Here is a 20,196-nt window from a genome sequence, read left to right as displayed (position 1 = left end):
ACTTGCAAAAGAAGTGTGTGCAGAATTCAGGTGACCAGAGTGAGGGCTTTGAACACTTTATAGCAGTGTACAAAAACTTGTCCAGGGGCAGGGGGTGGTGGAGGCAGGGGCAATGTGGTGAGAAGGTCGAAGATTGAATTGGAATGAGGTGGAAATATAACTATAAGTATAAAAAAACAAACACCACCAACTCACTTTCAAGGCCAAACAAAGATATATTGAAATTCAATTCAATAAAAAAGTGCCAATTTGAGCTGGCGGTTGCAGGTGGGCCCACTAGCACTAATTTTTGGGGACCTGCACATGTATTTCCTCATCAGATTTTGACTCAGAGCAAGTGAGGAGTAAAAAGGTAGCCATGAGGAGGAAGAACAAAAACAGAACACGCATTTACAATGCAATAGGTCTTGCATTTGCTAGAGTTAGAGCTAGTGGCATTGTGAATTCATAACTGGGCTTTTCTTGCCACATAAATAGGTCAACCCAGCCTCATAATATTGTCTTTTCTTGCCATACAATTCCAGTGATCCTGCATATAACTAAAGCACTTCCATTTACCTTCTTCCTCCGTCTGCGGCAAAAAAAAAAAAAAAAAAGTGTTGCCATTTAGCACCCCGATTTAAATTGTCCATGCTAATTCCATTAGAATACCACTTTCACCACCCCAGCAATCCTAGTTGCTGACTGGCTAACACAAACAAGCGTTTTAAGGGGAGAAATTATTCTGATTAGGTAACGGTGAACAATGTGACCAGCGGTCCAATACCGCCAATCGAGTTCATGTTGTTGTGCCTGTTCGCGCTGCGAGCACCATGGCCGCCGTGCAGCGCGAAGGGGAGAGCCAAAAGAAGGAAAAAAAATAGTTTTCAAGTGTATCGGCAATCCTGCAATAATCCAAATCCGTGCAGCGCGAAGGGGAGAGCCAAAAGAAAAAAAAAAATGTTTTCCTTTTGGAATTGCCAGGCATTACAACCAATGTTTCATCAGCACATTCTGCAAATAAGCCAAGACTGTGAATCTGGAGAAACACACATTAAGAAACATGCAATATAAACTAGCAGTATAAATGTGTTTCTTCCCAGAACTGGAAATCACAATGCTTCATTTAATAAAATTTGGAGAACCAGACAGGTATATCCAGCATACAGATTCGAAGACTGTAGGAATATTCGCAGATCTAGCGTTTTTGATCTACTACCAGTGATGGAGCATGTAATATCCATTGTGCAGCTCACCGAATAGATAATGATGGCCTAGCCTTCTATCCTTCACAAAAACAGTTCTGGAACGGGCAATATAAGACTTGCTCTTGCCAAGTGTGAGGAGTTTCCCTGTATCCCAAACGCTTTATTAAGGACACACTCAAACAAAAGTTACTTTAACAATGATTAAGGATACAAGAAGGAAAATGAAGAAGAGTCAAAAGGTGTGACTGCAGATGCTTCCAAAGGCTCGGGAAAAATCAAAACTTTCAGTGGTTGCGACATTGATAAGGAATAGGCCATAACTGGACACTAAATGAATGCAGAATGAAAACCAAGAGGGCGAAAGAGGGATTCGCATAATTACTAAACTAAGAAGGGAAAGCGAACTAGTCTTTGTTTTCTGGGAGGTTTACATTGCAGTTTTGTATAATGTTAGGGTAAATAACCAGACTCTGGTTGCAGTTGAGCCTACTACTCATAAGTTAGGAGAAAGCTTGAAATAAAACGGCGTTTCCCACATACTCAACTACTGAGAAGGGATAACAAGGTAGTGGAGACGGAGTTAAATACGATACTGCAAGCCCATCAGTGGTTGTAAGAATTCGTTTGTATGCATGAGTCGGTTGTGTGAACGTACTGTATATACTGTGGAGTGTGAATGCTGTAAGAATGTGATGGTGGGTGGATAATTGAGTTCTGTGAACTCTTTGCAGGCTTTTTGTACCATTACGTGCTAAGACCGTGCAATAGGAACATGCCTCTGTAGATAGCGCGGAGGCCTCCAGTTCTAATATATTATGTTCTGTTACTGTTGTCTTTTAAATACGTTTATTGCTTTCGTATCCATCAGGCTTTGAGTGGTCTGCATGTGGACACAATGCAAGACATAAAATAAAAACGCTAACAGAAAGTAGAACATGACCCTTATTCCGCAGCCCGAATGTCTTAGATCAAGCTACATCACCATCGACTTGGTGTGGGTGGCCAAGGGCCTCTTAGGTCGATGTGTTCTCCCCTCCCGGTGCCCTAAGGCCATGTGCGCAACATAAAGACCCTATAATTAGGCATGAGCCAAGGATCAACGTTCTGAAGTGTTTTCCATTTGAAATAAAAGGGTCGGCCAAGGGGCACAGACAGGCCAAAAAGAAAAGAAATCTTTAATCAATACCACACCCAAAGCACTAATGTTAAGACACCGCTGTAAAACAGCACCAGTGCCTCAAAAACAATTGCTTTTCTGCAGATGACAAAGTGTTGCTGCGGCAACTATGTATGTTTACTGTAGTCCGAGCTCGTGGTAAAGTTCACACGCCTGTCGTTCACGAAGACCCTTTTTCTCTGTTTAAAAGAGCTTCTTATATCTGCAGGCCCACTGGCCAAAAGTTTACACAGCAATGCAACACGCAGGTGTAGGGTATGGCGCTACAATCGGAAGGACATGAGAATAAAATCTGAATCTCAGCTATCCGTGTTGGGCTTGCAAATATAATCCAAGGCCCAATTAATTTAGGCTCAATTAATTTAGGCTTTTGCAAGTCTACCTTCTGTGTAGAAAAAAGTTCTAAATTCCACAATTTGATTCACGGAATCAGGATAAGTATTTTTTTAAATCATAAAGTGCGTTTATAAAGCGGGACACTGTCAGTAGGGAATGATCGGTGAGGGTGGTGTGTTTAAATTTGTCAGCAATTCACAAACATTCTGCATAGCCTTTCTCACACTGTAAACAACTGTAAAGTTACTACTACAAAGTTTAGAGTAACTGTGTTTCTAAATGGAACATGCCCAAAGTGCATGGGGTATGGGGGGAAAGGGTTCAACACTGAGCAAATATATTCAGCATCTACATGTGTCGATGCACAATTCTGCCCAATTTACTGCTGTGGATGTTCCTCCTAGTTTAAATCTAAATGTACAGCAGGGCAGAAACCTTTACCCGCATTCCCTCATAAATCTGACTAAATTAAAACAAAAGGATTTCTCCTTCCCCGAAAGCCGCACACACGAACAGACCTCCCTGCAGGCCAAGGACTTAAAGTGCTCTACGAAAAGGTTTAAAGATTAAAGGATTTCGGCAGATTACACCTGCTATATGGTATTTGGGAAGTGCGTTTACGTTCAGAACAGAATTGGACGGTCATTGTTATGAGAGCATTGAAAAATTGTCATGGTCAGTTTGTGTGTTAAGCAGAAAGGCTGGGTCTTCAATGTGTAATGCGATTTGTTGGTAATGTACAGTACTCACAAACCCACATAACGGCAAACAACGGCAGTGTTAAGCACTTTATTGCGTAATTGATTAAAACTATTGCAATTACCACTAAAAGAAAACGTTAGAATACCATAAAACATTCCATACATTCTTATTTTCCCTTACTGTTAATAGACTAAATAAACCCTACTCATTTGTGGAGCGCCTTATGGCGTACAGTCAAACATATCAGATCAACAATGAACACAACAGCAGTGTTAGATTTCACTAAAACACTCTCAACTCAAATCGGCAATGTGAAAATGAGATGAACGGTGAGCCTATATAGCAAACGACACAATCGTGCACAAAACGATATATGCATTATTCCCAGCAGGAAACACATTATAAACGTAAATTTATTCAAGCTGTATTAAAATTGCGAAGCAGCACTGAAGCAGTGTATTACCTTCACGAATATTTCATAGCACTTTTGCGAGGTAAAAAGAAGCAATGTTACTCAAAATCAAAAATCACTTTACACCAAGTCTTACACTAAATATTCCTTCGTGTCATTCACAACCACAGCGTCTACCGGCCAATTGCGCATTCAGGTTTAGAAAGGACATCAGGTGGTGCACGTAGGTGCCTATGCCAACACACACACCTGTAGAAAGGAAGTATATGTCGAAATACTGATGCATGACATTCTATCACAACAATGCTTAATACACTAACGAGTTAAACAAAACGCCCTTTGCGTGCCGAGGATCACGGGAGATTAAAGTAGATTCAGTAAATGTTAAAAGGGGGCGCTCTGTATTATATAGTATTGCTGGCACAGACTAACCGAAACAAATGTAGCGCCAACCAAGGTTTCAATGTACATTTATGTACTTTGCCCATAAAACGGTGAAAATAAGCCCCTTACACTTCTATAGAAAAGTTAGATTGCTGCATTCGCCCTCAAGTTTAATCACGTAAAATCTGCGCCCACCATGACTTCGAGTGGCGGACTGTAGATACGGCTACAATGTAGAGTAGATGTGATGTGGAGTATGATTGACCTGTCTTGTACAAGGTATGTCCGGTGCCTGCAGGACACTACTGAAGCAGATGATGGTGACGAACGGGAGGTGGCTGCGATCCCATCAAGTATCTGACTGGAGCACCGTTGGGCGTAGCGAGGAACATGAATGTACGTGGCAGAGAACTTCTATGAACATTTAGGACGATGGTATACGTTCTGAAATCTAATGCTCATACTTAGAATTCTCCATCTGCCAATTAGGGGTGTTCGGTTCAAGAACATTTATAAAACATATATACAGCTGTGTACTTCTCTCTTCTTTTAATATTCCTGACTTCAACGCAAGAAAGTGGGCAGATAAACAACTATCCGTTGTTTCTAAACCTGCCTATTTAGTATTCCCATATGCAAGCATGCAAGAGTACCTCCTGTGAGAAAGGCTTTCCCGAGATGGGGCACATGTGATAGCTAGGGGAAGGAGACGTAGGATCAGCACCTGCCTACTCTGGCACTGCTGTCCTTGATTTGGAAAGGATGCCGGGATAAGAGTAATCAACTATGACGTAAATACTGCTTTATAAGCACAAGATGGACTGTGCCAGTGAACCCATTAAGAACCCTGCTCAGGGGGACTGATCAGGTTTGGGGCGTGGGCTATTCCCTTCTCAGACAGATAACTGGGCAGGCTTGATAATTTCTGGTGGGGAATGTATACATCTTTTAAAGTGCTTGCATCTCGTCAGGAGCGAATTCATCGCCCAACTCATAATTTTCACTTTTCATTCTGGAGCGTTTAGTCTCGCTGTTATAATGGGCTTGGGAGATAACAGAAGACGGTCTGAATTAACTGCTAATACCCGACGAAGTACAATTTGACAGCTCTGCAACCAGTGTGCGAATATTTTACCTGCGGAGGGCACTGGTAGTTAAGGGGCACAGATTACCAGAGAAGCTGTGTCTGCAGGAGTGATGCCCTTGTGCCTGCCCTCGGTCAGGTAGGGCCACTCCGACCATAGCATGGCGAGCAGGTTCCTGCTTGCTCGCCAGACTACAAACATTCGTCCCAAACCTGGGGCACAGAGGAGCTTCCGGGGTCAGGCAATGGGGCAGCACTGGGTCCCGGCCTCTCACCTGGATGTTGGTGAGTACAATCTCCCTCTCCATGTTGGACGCCATTTGCCGCCGATCGCTGCGGCTGCCCCGCGCTAGCGGCTCATGGAGCAGGCTCCCCGGGGTGTGTCCGTCTCGGCTCCCAAACACCCAGCCCTCGCGGCGCTGCGGCCCCTCAGCCAGCCTCGGTCCCGGAGCTTTGCCCAGCTCGGCGTCGCTGCTGTCGCACAGCTCCTCGGTCACCCTGTCGCAAAGAGCTGCTTTGCGGCAGCGGTGTCACGTGACTCGGGCTGCAGCGGCTGTGCGAGGAGGCGGCGTTGCTGCCCTGTTCTGACTGTCGGCGCTCCCCCGTCCGTATGTGTACCCCCTACGTCAGAGGGTGCTCTTTAAGACAGCTGCTTTCTGTATGTTTCAGCTTGTGTGTCTGTCGGTGCTCCCAGAACGTGATGTTATGCAATGAGTGAGGAGTCACAGCAATACAGTTTCAAACGATATGTTTAACCCCTTCGCTGCCAGGACTTTGCCCTCTCAGGTGCCAGGGATTTTTTGGGCTATTGGGGTAGTTCGCGCTTAGGCCCTCATAAACTACGCAAGCCAAATTTGCATCGTTTTTTTCAAACATCCTAGGGATTCTACAGGTAACCAGACTTTGTGGGTTCCCCTGAAGGAGACCAAGAAATTTGCCAAAATACAGTGAAAATCTCAATAAGGGAAAAAAGAGCTGCAGAAAATGTCTTGTGTTTTTTTTAATTTATTTTTTTTAAATGGCATCAACAAAGAGTTTGTGGTGCTAAAATAACCATCTTCACAGCTTTCAGTAACAGGCAGACTTGAATCAGAAAACGCAATTTTTCAACACAATTTTGGCATTTTACTGGGACATACCCCATTTTAATGATTTTTTGTGCTTTCAGCCTCCTTTCAGTTAGTGACAGAAATGGGTGTGATACCAATGCTGGATCCCCAAAAGCTAAACATTTCTGAAATGTAGACAAAATGTATAATTCACCAAGGGGTCATTTTTTATAGATCCTACATTATTTTCCTACATAAATAACAGCTGAAATAAAAAAAATACTGAATTGAAGGTGCAAAAAAACAGCAATTTTTCTCCACGTTTTACTCTGTAACTTTTTTCTGCGATGTTAGATTTTTGAAAACAATATACTATTACCTCTGCTGGACTCTTCTGGTTGCGGGGATATATTGGGCTTGTCGGTTCATCAATAACGCTAGGTACACATAGCCAATAAATGAGCTGCACCTTGCAATGGGTTTTCATTCTATACCGGGTGTACTTCAATTTGTTTGCTGAAATATAAACATTGAAAAATAGGTATCAAGAAAACCTTTGTATTTCCAAAATGGGCACAAGATGAGGTGTAGAGAAGCAGTGGTTATTTGCACATCTCTGAATTGTGGGGTCCCCATACTAGCATGTGAATTACAGTGCATTTCTCAAACAGATGTCTTTTTTTACACACTGTCTTACATTTGGAAGGAAAAAATGTTGAATAAGACAAGGGGCATGTGACAGGCTGAACGGTATAAACCAGACGGAGATTCGGTAATATGGTAAGTAAGGGATCTGTTTATTTATATTCTTTCTTTGCCCAGGTGTATCACAAAGAGTTCAGTTGTTATGTCTTAACCCGGTTAATTTCTCATCTTCTAACATGGTCGTTCTTCTTCCTCTTGTCTCCTAGGTCAGTGGATTCTGGGAACTCGGGGTGGTTCCAGGGAGGTACCGGCAAGAAAACAGAAGAACGTCACGGTAAGTATAGAGATATTTCTGGGGTTTTCTCTTTACATAGGAAGCAGGGAAAGGGTAAGTAGGGAGATAGAAAGGGAGTGCATTCACCCGTGTGCTGTCTCTACACAAAAGGCCTGTGATTTAGGTGGGTGACCCACGGTGCTCCCAGGTAAGTATAGGATAGTCAGTCTCTCTTTCTTTTAAGAGACTGTGCCCTTCCTTTACCCCTTTTCCCCTCTCACCCCTCCCCAGTTCCCTTCCCCAGTAGGTTGTTAGTATTTCGTTCCCTTGTCCCTAGGAGGGACCGTACCTTTGTGAGCCACGACCCTCCTGGGTCGTGGCTGGGCTCTTTGGTCCTTGTCTCCGGTGCTCTTTCTTCTTTAGCCTTGTCCTCCACGTCTCCGCTGCTGACTGGGCCTGGTCCCGTCGTCTCCTGCTGTCCTGCTCTTGCTCCTGCTCCTTGGTTTCTCTTCGGTTCGCCGTGCACTCCTTCTCCTTCCCTCTCGACGCGTCCGGCGTCTTTTTGACCTCCCGCGGTCCGGAAAGAGTTGAGCGTTTCCCTGGAAACAGGGAAACGCGGTAGTGACGCCGCAAGCGTTTCCATGGAAACGCGGATCTGACGCGTCGGGGAAACCCGCCACGGAGCCGCCTTCTGCTGCCGGTAACGTGATCGGGGTTGCCCGATCACACACCCCATCCCAAGAACGGTCCTGTTCGAGGACCGGAGTATAGCAAGGAAACCTGGACAAGTAATCCGCAGGACCCTGTTGCGACCCAGGGATATGGCAGACCTGGAAGGAAAAAGGCTGCAGTTCAAGAAACCAGCGCAAAATCCTAGAGTTGGAATCCTTATGTGAGGCCAGCCAAGTAAGAGGAGCATGATCAGTATACAGTAAAAATGGTCGACCCAGGAGATAATACTGCAAGTTCTCCACTGCCCATTTAATGGCCAAACACTCTTTCTCAATGGTGGGGTAATGACATTCCCGGGGAAGAAGTTTTCTGCTAATAAACACAATCGGGTGATCCCTACCATCCGGGTCCGGTTGTGCAAGCACCGCCCCAAGGCCCACATTAGAAGCATCCGTGTACACATGAAAAGGTCTAGAGAAATCAGGACATTGCAAAACTGGCTCTGAGGTAAGAGAGGATTTTAAACGTTCAAAACTAGCCCTTTGACCTTCTGAAAAAGGGGCCAACTTGTTTGGGTGCTGTTTAGATAACAGATCAGTAAGGGGGGCCGCAATGGTGGAATAACCCGGTATAAATCTACGGTAGTAACCCACTAACCCAAGGAAAGAACGCAAATCTTTTTTCGTTCTTGGGATTGGTGCGTTTTGAATTGCTTCAATCTTAGTCATTTGTGGTTGTAGTGTACCATTGCCTATCTTATAGCCGAGATATGAGATGTCAGTCTTCCCTAATATGCACTTCTTAGGATTAGCCGTTAACCCTGCTCCTGTCAGAGTGGTCAAAATTTGGTTGAGATGTTGTAGATGGTCTATCCAAGTGTTGCTAAAAATGACGACATCATCGAGATAGGCTGCAGAGAATGAGTGGAATGGTTTTAATAACCTATCCATCAACCTTTGAAAGGTTGCCGGGGCTCCATGAAGACCAAAGGGTAGCACTGTGAAATGATAAAGACCGGATTGAGTAGAGAAGGCTGTTTTCTCTTTATCTTCGGGAAAAAGGGGAATCTGCCAATACCTTTTAGTGAGGTCCAATGTAGACATATATTTAGCTCTTCCTAGCTTCTCTAGGACATCATCCACACGGGGAATAGGATAAGAGTCAAACATAGAGATTGCATTGAGTTGGCGGAAGTCAATACAAAAGCGAACTGTTCCATCAGGCTTTGGGACCAGAACTACTGGAGAGCACCAGGGACTGACAGAGGGTTCAATTACTCCTAAGCGTATCATCTTTTCTATTTCCTCTTCTATGATATGTTTCCTAGCCTCGGGAATGCGATAAGGCCTTAGTCGAATGGTTTGCCCTGGTGGTGTTCGTATTCTGTGATAGATCAGGGAAGTTCTGCCAGGTATGTCTGAAAAAACCCATGGATATTGGGTTAACAGGGAGTACAACTGTTCCTTCTTTGACATTGTCAGAGAAGTGTTGATATAGGGCATATTTTCCTTTTGTTGATCCCTAAAGGGAAACATTTCTATCTCCACCTCCTTAATGGGAGATACAAGACGACCCACTGCTACCGTCTCGCCAACCTCCTCGTCTGTTTCCCATTTCTTGAGGAGATTCACATGGTAAATGTGTTTTTTTTGGGGGTTGACACTTAATTCTATGAGATAGGTGACAGGGGAGATTGCTTTAATAACCCTATTTGGCCCCTGCCATCTGGCTAACAATTTTTGTTCAGATGTGGGTCGCATGATCAATACTTGATCATTAGGAAGGAATGTACGCAATTTACTTCCCCTGTCATAATATTGTTTTTGAGTCTCTTGGGCCTTTTCCATATGTTGTCGTACATTCTTCCATAATTCTTGCAAATGTGTTTTAAGCTTTTGGACGTAGTCTAACAACGGTCGTCCTTCCTCTTCCTCTTCTTCCTCCCAAGTCTCGACAGCCATATCTAAAAGGGAGCGGGGTTGCCTTCCGAACACCAGTTCGAATGGGCTATGTCCTGTTGAGGACTGTTCGTGGGTTCGAATGGCATAGAGAACTAAGGGCAGTTTCTGATCCCAATCTCTCCCCGTTTCGTCGACTATTTTCTTTAAAAGTGTTTTAATAGTCCGGTTGTATCGTTCAACGAGTCCGTCTGTTTATGGATGATAAACTGAAGTTTTGATTTGGGTAATGCCGAGTACCTTGCATATCTGCTTCATGAGGTTGGACATGAAGGGCGTACCCTGGTCAGTGAGTATCTCTCGAGGAAACCCTGTCCGAGTGAATACTGTTATCATTGCCTGTGCTACCGTTTTAGTCATCATGCTGGCAAGGGGAATGGCCTCGGGGTACCTGGTTGCATAGTCTACGATAACCAGTATATAAGTGTGTCCCTTAGATGAGGGTAGTAAGGGTCCAATTAGATCCATTCCCACCCTACTAAACGGGATATCAATGATGGGAAGAGGTAGGAGGGGGCTTTCCGGGGTCGGCCTGGTTCGGTGAGTTGACATCTAGGGCATTGCGAGCAATATTTCCTAATGTGGGCGAAAACCCCGGGCCAATAAAACCTCCGGAGGAGATATTCCTCGGTTTTTTCCCTGCCGAAATGGCCCCCTCCCGGTTGATTGTGGGCTAGGAGGAGTACTTGGTCTCTATAGGTTTCTGGGACTACTAATTGGTGTTTGCGCTCCCCTTCCCGGGTAGTGGTTACCCTATACAGAAGGTTTCGTTGTACAAAAAAATAGGGACCCACCTCGTCGGTTTCTTCAGTTTTCGCTGTTCTCCAAGCATGAGTGAGGGTAGGGTCCTCTCTCTGCTGTTGACGGAAACTGATGGGCGCTCTATAATTTTCTGCTATCACTCTAATGGGTTGACTGGGCTCTTTAACCTCTCGAAATCGTGCCTTTCCTTCTCTTTTTTCCCGACGGGAAAGTTTCCTACGGTATGGGGGACTCTCAATAGGGCTATACGAAAAAGGAGCCTCGGTCCACCATTTGAGGCTCTCCTTCTGAGTTTGGGTACTATTTAAGAGTTGTTGAAAATGCACGTAGTCGGTGCCAACAATACATTCTTCAATTAGGTGATCCATAACTCCCATGGGAAGAAAGTCTCTATATTCCCCCCACTCTAACTCTACTGTGGTAAGGGGGTATTGCTCCTTATCGCCATGTATACAGCAAATGGTTACTTTTTGGCTGGTGTTCTCATCCACCGGGTCTATTAGATCTTGTCGGATGACCGATTGACTACATCCAGAGTCTATGAGGGCAGAGAGGAGGTGACCATTGACTTTTAAAGTCTGTTTAAATTTGGTGTCCCCTTTTCCAGTACATAAGACCCTGCGTCGTGTTACTCCTATCTCCATAGGTTCCACCCCCTCTGTTTTCCTGGGGCACATGCGAGCTATATGTCCCCATTCTCCACAGTTAAAACATTGGGGACCTGGCATTGGATGACCCTCCCCTGGTTTACGTGGAAATGGGTCTTCTGCAGGATATCGCGGTGCGGGCTTTGCTGGAGGTGGGAGAGGTCTGATAGTGGGCCGGGGTTGTAGTGCTCTCACGTCTGTGGACCGGTGGTACGCACAGGCCAAGTCTATAGCCATGTCTGTATCCACATTTGGATGTTGTCTTATCCAATTTTTCGTACTGGTTGGTAAGGAATCCAGGTATTGTTCGAGGATGATTGTCTTGATAACATCCTCTCGGTTAGTTCCAATAGGTCCCAACCATTTTAGTGCCAAGTCCTTAACCCTAAAGTAAAAGGTTCGGGGGTCCTCATTCTGTCCCCACTTGACTTTACGGAACTTTACTCTATAGTACTCGGTATCATGGCCCACCCGTTCCAAAATACAATTTTTTATGTCCTTGTAGGACGTGGTACCGTCTGGATTGGCCGCTTGATAAGCTGCCTGTATAAGACCTGTGAGTAAAGGAGCAATGTATTGTCCCCATCTTTCTTCGGGCCATTGAGCTGAAGAAGCGACCCGTTCAAAGTTAGTAAAGAAAGAGTCCGGATCGTCCCCTTCCTGATATCGTTGTAGAACCGAACTGGGGACATTAGGGTGGACTTTACTGGCAGCTATGGTTTCAGTTAGTTTTTTCATTGCCGTTTCATGGACAAGCTGGTTGTTCGCCAATATGGTTGCTTGACATTTTAGGGCAGACTGGAGGGCTTCCCTATCTTCTTTGGCCCCTCGCTGGTGACCTTCCCAGACCAGCTGTAAATGGCGCTGGCCTTCCGCCAGCTGTTTAATCATGTCCTCTAGACTAGGGCTTTCACTCATTGTTTATACCGTTCCTCAGCCGTCGCGGTTTGATCTCACTTCTGACACCACTGTGACAGGCTGAACGGTATAAACCAGACGGAGATTCGGTAATATGGTAAGTAAGGGATCTGTTTATTTATATTCTTTCTTTGCCCAGGTGTATCACAAAGAGTTCAGTTGTTATGTCTTAACCCGGTTAATTTCTCATCTTCTAACACGGTCGTTCTTCTTCCTCTTGTCTCCTAGGTCAGTGGATTCTGGGAACTCGGGGTGGTTCCAGGGAGGTACCGGCAAGAAAACAGAAGAACGTCACGGTAAGTATAGAGATATTTCTGGGGTTTTCTCTTTACATAGGAAGCAGGGAAAGGGTAAGTAGGGAGATAGAAAGGGAGTGCATTCACCCGTGTGCTGTCTCTACACAAAAGGCCTGTGATTTAGGTGGGTGACCCACGGTGCTCCCAGGTAAGTATAGGATAGTCAGTCTCTCTTTCTTTTAAGAGACTGTGCCCTTCCTTTACCCCCTTTCCCCTCTCACCCCTCCCCAGTTCCCTTCCCCTGTAGGTTGTTAGTATTTCGTTCCCTTGTCCCTAGGAGGGACCGTACCTTTGTGAGCCACGACCCTCCTGGGTCGTGGCTGGGCTCTTTGGTCCTTGTCTCCGGTGCTCTTTCTTCTTTAGCCTTGTCCTCCACGTCTCCGCTGCTGACTGGGCCTGGTCCCGTCGTCTCCTGCTGTCCTGCTCTTGCTCCTGCTCCTTGGTTTCTCTTCGGTTCGCCGTGCACTCCTTCTCCTTCCCTCTCGACGCGTCCGGCGTCTATTTGACCTCCCGCGGTCCGGAAAGAGTTGAGCGTTTCCCTGGAAACAAAGAAACGCGGTAGTGATGCCGCGAGCGTTTCCATGTTCCCATGGAAACGCAGATCTGACGCGTCGGGGAAACCCGCCACGGAGCCGCCTTCTGCTGCCGGTAACGTGATCGGGGTTGCCCGATCACAGGGCAATAACACTTGTTCTTCTATTCTGTTTTCACCCAATTCCCCTGATAAAAATGGTACCTCACTTATGTGGGTAGGCCTAGTGCCTGCGACAGGAAACGCAACATAGACACATTTTTACATTGAAATCTGACGCATTTTTTGCAAAGTGCCTAGCTGTGGATTTTGGCCTCTAGCTCATTCAGCACCTAAGAAAACCTAGCAAACCTTGGCATTTCTGAAAACTAGACACCTAGGGGAAACCAGAATAGGTTGACTTGTGGGGCTCGCACCAAGTTCTGTTACCCAGAATCCTTTGCAACCCTCAAATGTTGTAAAAAAAAAAAACATTTTCCTCTCATTTCGGTGATAGAAAGTTCTGGAATATGAGAGGCGACACAAATTTCCTTCCACCCATCGTTCTTCCAAGTCTCCCGATAAAAACAGTACCTCACTTGTACAGGTAGGCCTAGCGCCCGTGACAGGAAATGCCCCAAAACACAACCTGGGAACTTCACATTTTCCTAAAGGAAACAGAGCGTTTATTTGCAAAGTGCCTAGCTGTGGATTTTGGCCTCTAGCTCAGCCGGCACCTAGGGAAAACTAGCAACCCTGCGCATTTTTGAAAACTAGACACCTAGTGTAATCCAAGATGGGGTGACTTATAGGCTCTCACCAGGATCTGTTACCCTGAATCCTTATCAAACCTCAACATTTGGCCCCAAAACATTTTTTCCTCACATTTCTGTGACAGAAAGTTCTGGAATGTGGTTCCCCCAAGTCTCCCGATAGAAATGGTACCTCACTTATGTGGGTAGGCCTAGCGCTCGCGACAGGAAATGCCCCAAAACACTATCTGGACACATCAAAACTATCAAATACAAAACTACCTGTTTTTGTGTGGGGGGGGGGGGCAGGGGGAGCACCTTCGGTTTTGGTCCTGGGCTCAGCAGCCATCTAGGGAAACCTACCAAACCCAGAAATGTCTGAAAACTAGACAACCGAGGGAGTGCAGGGAGGTGTGACCTTTGTGGATCCTCCAATGTTTTCTTACCCAGAATCCTCAGCAAACCTCACATTTAGCTAAAAAATCAAATTTGTCCCACATTTCTGTGTGGAATCACCGCACCAGGACTAATTTCCTACCACCCAACGTTCCCCTCAGTCTCCCAGTAAAAATTATACTTCACTTGTGTAGGTGGGACAAGTGCCTGTGATAGGGAAGAGCCAAAAACATGTTGAAATTGAGGGTGAACCAAAGCAGGTCCAAAAGGGCAGTTTGAAATAAAACATTTTTAGGCTGAAAAGTGCAGCATAATATTTATTGGTATAGATGAGACAATTTTGGGTGGTAGGAAGTTTGTGTATTCCTGCATATTCTGTAAGGTTCCATCACAAAAATGTTGGAAAATGTGTGATTTCCATCAAAGTTGGAGGTTTGCAAGACATTGTGGGAAAGAAAATGGTGTGGGGTGCATGTGAAGCACACTATCCTGGAATCAACCAGATGTTTAGTTTTCAGATGTGTCTAGGTCTTGTGGATTTTTCTACATGGCAGCGTCCCAAAGTACAAAAAGTGCATACCTCAGCAATCCAAGTGGGACTATTTTGAGAGTTACCAAGCTCTCATGGCCCAAATGTAAAACCAAAAGCCAAAATAATCAAATGTCCTCTTGCTTGCTGTGGGATAAGATGTTTTAGTGTGCGGGGGACAGCTGGAAGACTGTTACCCCTTTCGTTTGGGGTGGGGGTAGACCCAGGCCCATACTGGTTGGTAGCCACCACCCCACTATTTTTTTAAAATTCCCTGGCATCTAGTAGACCTTCTGCCCCCCCGGGGTGTGGATCAGTGTTAATTGCCCAATCTGCCCACTGTTGGGCAGAACAACTTTGGCCCCATTTATTTGGGGTGGGGGTATGGCCATACCCCCACCCTTTTATTTTGAAAACTAAATCTTCCTGGGTGGGCTTTCTGCCCCCCTTGGGGATAGATGGGCATTCCAAAAATAGGCCGACCTGCCCCATGGGTGGCAGAAATAGCCAACAGTAATGTGCCCCCAAGGGGAGCGACCCTTGCCCAAGGGGCTGCCCCCCAAACAAAACACACACACACCAATTCCTGGTGTCTAGTGTTTTCTTCCCCCCTTGGGGGCATAATGGCCTAAATACAATTTGCCCCCCAGGGGAGCGACCCTTGCCTAAGGGGTCACTCCCCATACATTAAAACATACAGTAAATAAAAAAAACAATATATCCCTGGTGTCTAGAGGTTTCTGCCCCCCCGGGGGCAGATCGGCCTAAATATAATAGGCTGATCTGCCCCCAGGGGAGGCAGAAAAGGACAAAAAATATTTTGCCGCCCCCCCCCCCCCGGGGAGCGGCCCTTGCCCAAGGGGCCGCTCCCCTTATGCGTAAGTATGATAAAAAAAAAAAAAAAATCCCTGGTGTCTAGTGGTTTCTGCCCCCGGGGGGGCATAAATGTCCTAAAAATAATTCCCCCCCCCGGGGAGCGACCCTTGCCTAAGGGGTCTCTCCCCACATATGAAAAAAATAAATAAACCAAAAAAAATGTAGCCCTGGTGTCTAGGGCTTTTTCTGGCCCCCCCTGGTGGCAGATCGGCCTAATTATATTAGGCCGATCTGCCCCTGGGGGGGGCAGAAATGGCTTAAAAATATTTTGCACCCCCTGGGGAGTGGCCCTTGCCCAAGGGAACGTTCCCCTTATGCGTAAGTATAAAAACAATAAAAATTACCTGGTGTCTAGTGGTTTCTGCCCCCGGGGGTGGGGAGGTGGAAGAAATGTCCTAAAAGTAATTAGTACCCCAGGGAGTGACCCTTGCCTAATTGGTGGCTCCCCACATATAAAAATAAAAATAAACAACAAAAAAAATACATCCCTGTTGTCTAGGGGTTTTCTGCCCACCCTGGGGGCAGATTGTCCTAATTATCCCCTTCTGTGCCCAGGACGTAATGGTTACATCCTGAGGCACAGTGCTCGTGTGCCCAGGACGTAACCATTACGTCCTGGGCACAGAGCTCAGAGGGAGCGCTAGCTCCTCCCCACCCCCCAAAGGCAGGGATGAAAGCGGAAGCCCTTGGTGAATTATACATTTTGTCTACATTTCAGAAATGTTTAGCTTTCTGGGATCCAGCATTGGTTTCTCACCCATTTTGGTCACTAACTGGAAGGAGGCTGAAAGCACAAAAAATAGTAAAAATGTGGTATGTCCCAGTAAAATGTCAAAATTGTATTGAAAAATTGGGTTTTCCAATTCAAGTCTGCCTCAGATTCCGACCCCCTTACCGCCATCCTGTTCCTGGCGGTTTTCACCGCCAGGAACAGGATGGCGGGTAACGGGTGTCGTGGGGCCCCTGGGGGCCCCTGCAGTGCCCATGCCACTGGCATGGGCACTGCAGGGGCCCCCTAACAGGGCCCCACTAAGATTTTCAGTGTCTGCTAAGCAGACACTGAAAATCGCGACGGGTGCCACTGCACCCGTCGCACCCCTTCGATTCCGCCGGCTCCATTCGGAGCCGGCATCCTCGTAGAAGGGGGTTTCCCGCTGGGCCGGCGGGCGGCCTTCTGGCGGTCGCCCGCCGGCCCAGCGGGAAACCCAGAATGGTGCGGTCATTCGGCGGTTCCCGCTTGGCGGGCGGCGCCCGCCGCCCGCCAATGTAGGAATGACCCCCAAAGTTTATTAACCTCATGAGGTGGTACTACAGTTCAAACAGCACCCTTCGGTAATGTTTGAAGTAGCACACTGAACTGAGAGAGCATGGTCCTTTTATACCCACGCAGGGGCTAAAAGGAGGTGGTACAATTATAGAAGCAAGACTTGCATACATGTAAGATCATGTGGAAATGCACAGTCGACAGGTAGGAGGGGCTGACAGTTTTCAAGGACTAACAGCTGCAGACCTTACTGAGCCTGTGCGAAAGTGGGAGATGCTAAATATAACTTGTCACTAGGCAGATTTTCAAGAGTAGTTAACAGAAGGGTAGGACAGAGCACATGGTGAGCACATGGCAGCATGTGGCAGAGAAAATGGCTGCCATGAATACAAAATGGATTCCGCGAAATGTTCACAATAGTTACTAAATACAAGATGTCTTCTGCTAATGCTTAATCTAATCGCTGCTAAACTACAACAGACGACCCTTTCAGCATTAGCTGAAGACATTCGTCTTTCTAGGATAATCTAAATATTCATCTTGTATATTTATGCTCATCATTTCAGCTATTTCCTTATCTAACATATGTTGTGCTTTCATTTCTGTAATATTTCTTTTGATAGGCATACAAGCAGTAATACACATGGAGCAGAACATTGGACCACACTGAATACAGATACAGCATGAGAAAAATATTGCAATCATTACACACAGGATAGTCAGTAGTTTCCAGCTCCAGGCGGAAACAAGAGCCCAAAACCATCCAGAAAATGTCCAAGTACCAGTCTCTGTGTGGATTTCTGCAGCAATTTTATGCAATTTAGATATTGCATCATATACTGTAGGTGAGTGATCGGGAATGAAAACACAGCAACTACTCGGTCAGCTAATATCACATCTAGTACCATACGATTTTGGAGCGCTACAATCCTCGCAATTTGGAGCTCCTCAGTAATATTCCCAAGTGCCAGAAGTGCCAGAGCTGCCTGATTGGTAACAGCTTCCACAACCCTAGTCAATCGTCTCACTTTCCTACTGTTTAACGCAGCACCCACAAAGGGGAATAACCCTAAATTAAAATCAACATATTGTTGCAGGCTAGTATCCGTTTGGTCTACCTCATTTGTACTTATTGCCCTTTTATATCTATTGTTAATGATGTAATTGAACAGTTTAAAATCTCAGTGATACAATGCAGGGGCCAAAAACACAGGGGGTAATAGAAAAGATACACACACCTGACCACCCAACAGGTAGTTGGTAATATCCATAGTTACCACAAACAAAATATGTATTATGTGAAGCTGTAAAACTACTATTATTTACACCCTCAATAGTTAAAATCAAGGTACAATTGCTTATCCCGAATGGAATTCGCCCAATGCTACGTATACATAAATCTGCTTGAGTTTTTGTAACAGAAATCACAAATTGTTCTTTCTTGTCAGAGTCTCTTATATTTGTGAAGACATATGGTATTGAAACATTGTCCGGTTGATACTCTTCCCATTCCCATTTAGTTCCTTTGGCTTGGGGATACCCATCTTTGTCTTGGTAGCATACTTTATTAAGGCGAAAAAGAAGTCCGCCCTCTGTACGTTTTCCAGATGCAAACAAAAGTGTGTACCAAGCTTGACAAGAACCATTGTGTGAAAAAGGAAGAGGAATGAAAGGTGTTCCTCCTTTCTTTTGATGCGCAGGTATTATTCCACATACCCAACAGTTAGTAGTATTTGTAGCATTATGAGTATGATGCAACATCTGAATGAAGGTATTATTGAAGTACGATTGACGGTGCTTCTGCTCCTGATAGGGAAGTGTAAAGTAATAGTGATCCTCTGGTACTGGAGTAGTGGCAACAAAAAACTCACGAGCAGGAGCCTTCTTTTCAACAAACCAGGTGATTATTGCTATAACCACCAAAACAACAACAAACCCCATAGTACTAATGATCAGTTTGTTATTCATTTTAGCAACAGTGATAATCGACCCTTTTAGAAATGAATTAAAAACAATCGTTGGAGTTCTTATCCCTTGGCAGCCGCTGATTTCTTCACCACGGGCCAAGACGGGTGTCACTACTCTAATGCATGGCTGATCCCCCCACCTTGCCACATTGGTTCTCAGTTTCACTAACCTAGGGCGGTAGCTCAACCAGTTTTTTTCCCAAAAATTTCAGATTCTTTCCTCGGTCTCAAATTATATTGCGACACTCCAGAAGTAGTATGGTCCGGGAAGACTTCTGCAGATTCGTCAGGTGATATAGCACGGCCTTTCTCCGTAGTCAAAATCTCTCGATGATCGGTCAGCACAGCAGGTTCCACCAAGGTAGGTAGCACTCTCTTGCAGTGAGTACTATGGACCCAATTCTTTCGGCTCGTCACTCGAACTGCTGTCCTTGTCGCAAGGAGCACCTGTTCTGGGCCTCGCCACCTTGGTTCCAAGCTGCTTGATCTTTCAAAGGACTTAATCATCACCTGGTCACCAGGTCAGAGTTCATGGCCTTCACCTGTAGATCTGTCAGGAAGTGCTTCTCAAACCTGTTGATGAATAGAAACCAAATTGTCGGTTAACTGTGCCAAATAATCATTCATCAGGACACAAGGTACATCATATACAGAATTTGGCTTAGGAACTCCCCAAATATTCATTGGCCTTCCGAATACTATTTCATAGGGGGTCAGGCCTGTTCGAGAGTGTGGCACTGACCTAATAGACAATAATGCCAATGGTAATGCATCCGGCCAAGTTAAGGATGTGGAAGCCTGTATCTTCGCTAACTTCAGCTTCAAAGTAGCATTATATCTTTCCACCAACCCTGCTGATTGTGGGTGGAAAACCGCATGGAACTTCTGTTTGATCCCCAAGCCTTTCAGGACATACTTAATAACTTCCCCAACAAAATGAGGTCTGTTATCATTCCAGAAAAGTCTGCAAACACCAAACCTAGGGAAAAATTCTTTCAAAAGCACCTTCGCTGTGGTAATGGCAGTATTATCCTTTGTGGGGTACGCCTCTATCCATTTACTGAAGGCACATACCACCACCAAGACATTCTTTAAATTGTTGCAGCGTTCAAGCTGAATATAATCCATTTGTAGAACTTCAAAAGGTGCAGTTGGTGTAGCAAACCCTCCCGCAGGAGTACGTGTCCCTTTTCCAGGATTGTATTGTAAACAGATCAAACAAGACTGTACTACTCTCTTAGCTGTACTGGAAATTTCTGGATGCTCCCAAATTTGCGTAAGCAACTTCGTTATTGTTGAAGCTCCAACATGTGCCAGCCCATGTGCCATCTGAACCATAGGTTGTACAAAAGCTATAGGCAATTTTCATTTATCCATCTGCTTATTCCGCCAACAGCC

At 45.5% G+C, this 20,196-nt stretch overlaps 1 protein-coding gene across 1 annotated transcript in view; it reads right to left on the bottom strand.

Moving 5' to 3' along the window:
* PKN2 (protein kinase N2) overlaps positions 1-5,794 on the bottom strand; it is a 527,949-nt gene extending 522,155 nt beyond the window's left edge. Inside the window, exon 1 of the mRNA XM_069232308.1 lies at positions 5,558-5,794. Coding sequence (XP_069088409.1) covers positions 5,558-5,602 — 45 coding nt within the window. The 5' untranslated portion in view covers positions 5,603-5,794. The remainder of the gene's footprint in view (positions 1-5,557) is intronic.
* Positions 5,795-20,196: the final 14,402 nt, after the last annotated feature.

The sequence above is a fragment of the Pleurodeles waltl genome, chromosome 4_2 (assembly GCF_031143425.1).
Source record: "Pleurodeles waltl isolate 20211129_DDA chromosome 4_2, aPleWal1.hap1.20221129, whole genome shotgun sequence".
NCBI lineage: Eukaryota > Metazoa > Chordata > Amphibia > Caudata > Salamandridae > Pleurodeles > Pleurodeles waltl.
Note: the sequence above shows the minus strand (reverse complement) of the source record. Positions and strands in the feature narration are given on the sequence as shown.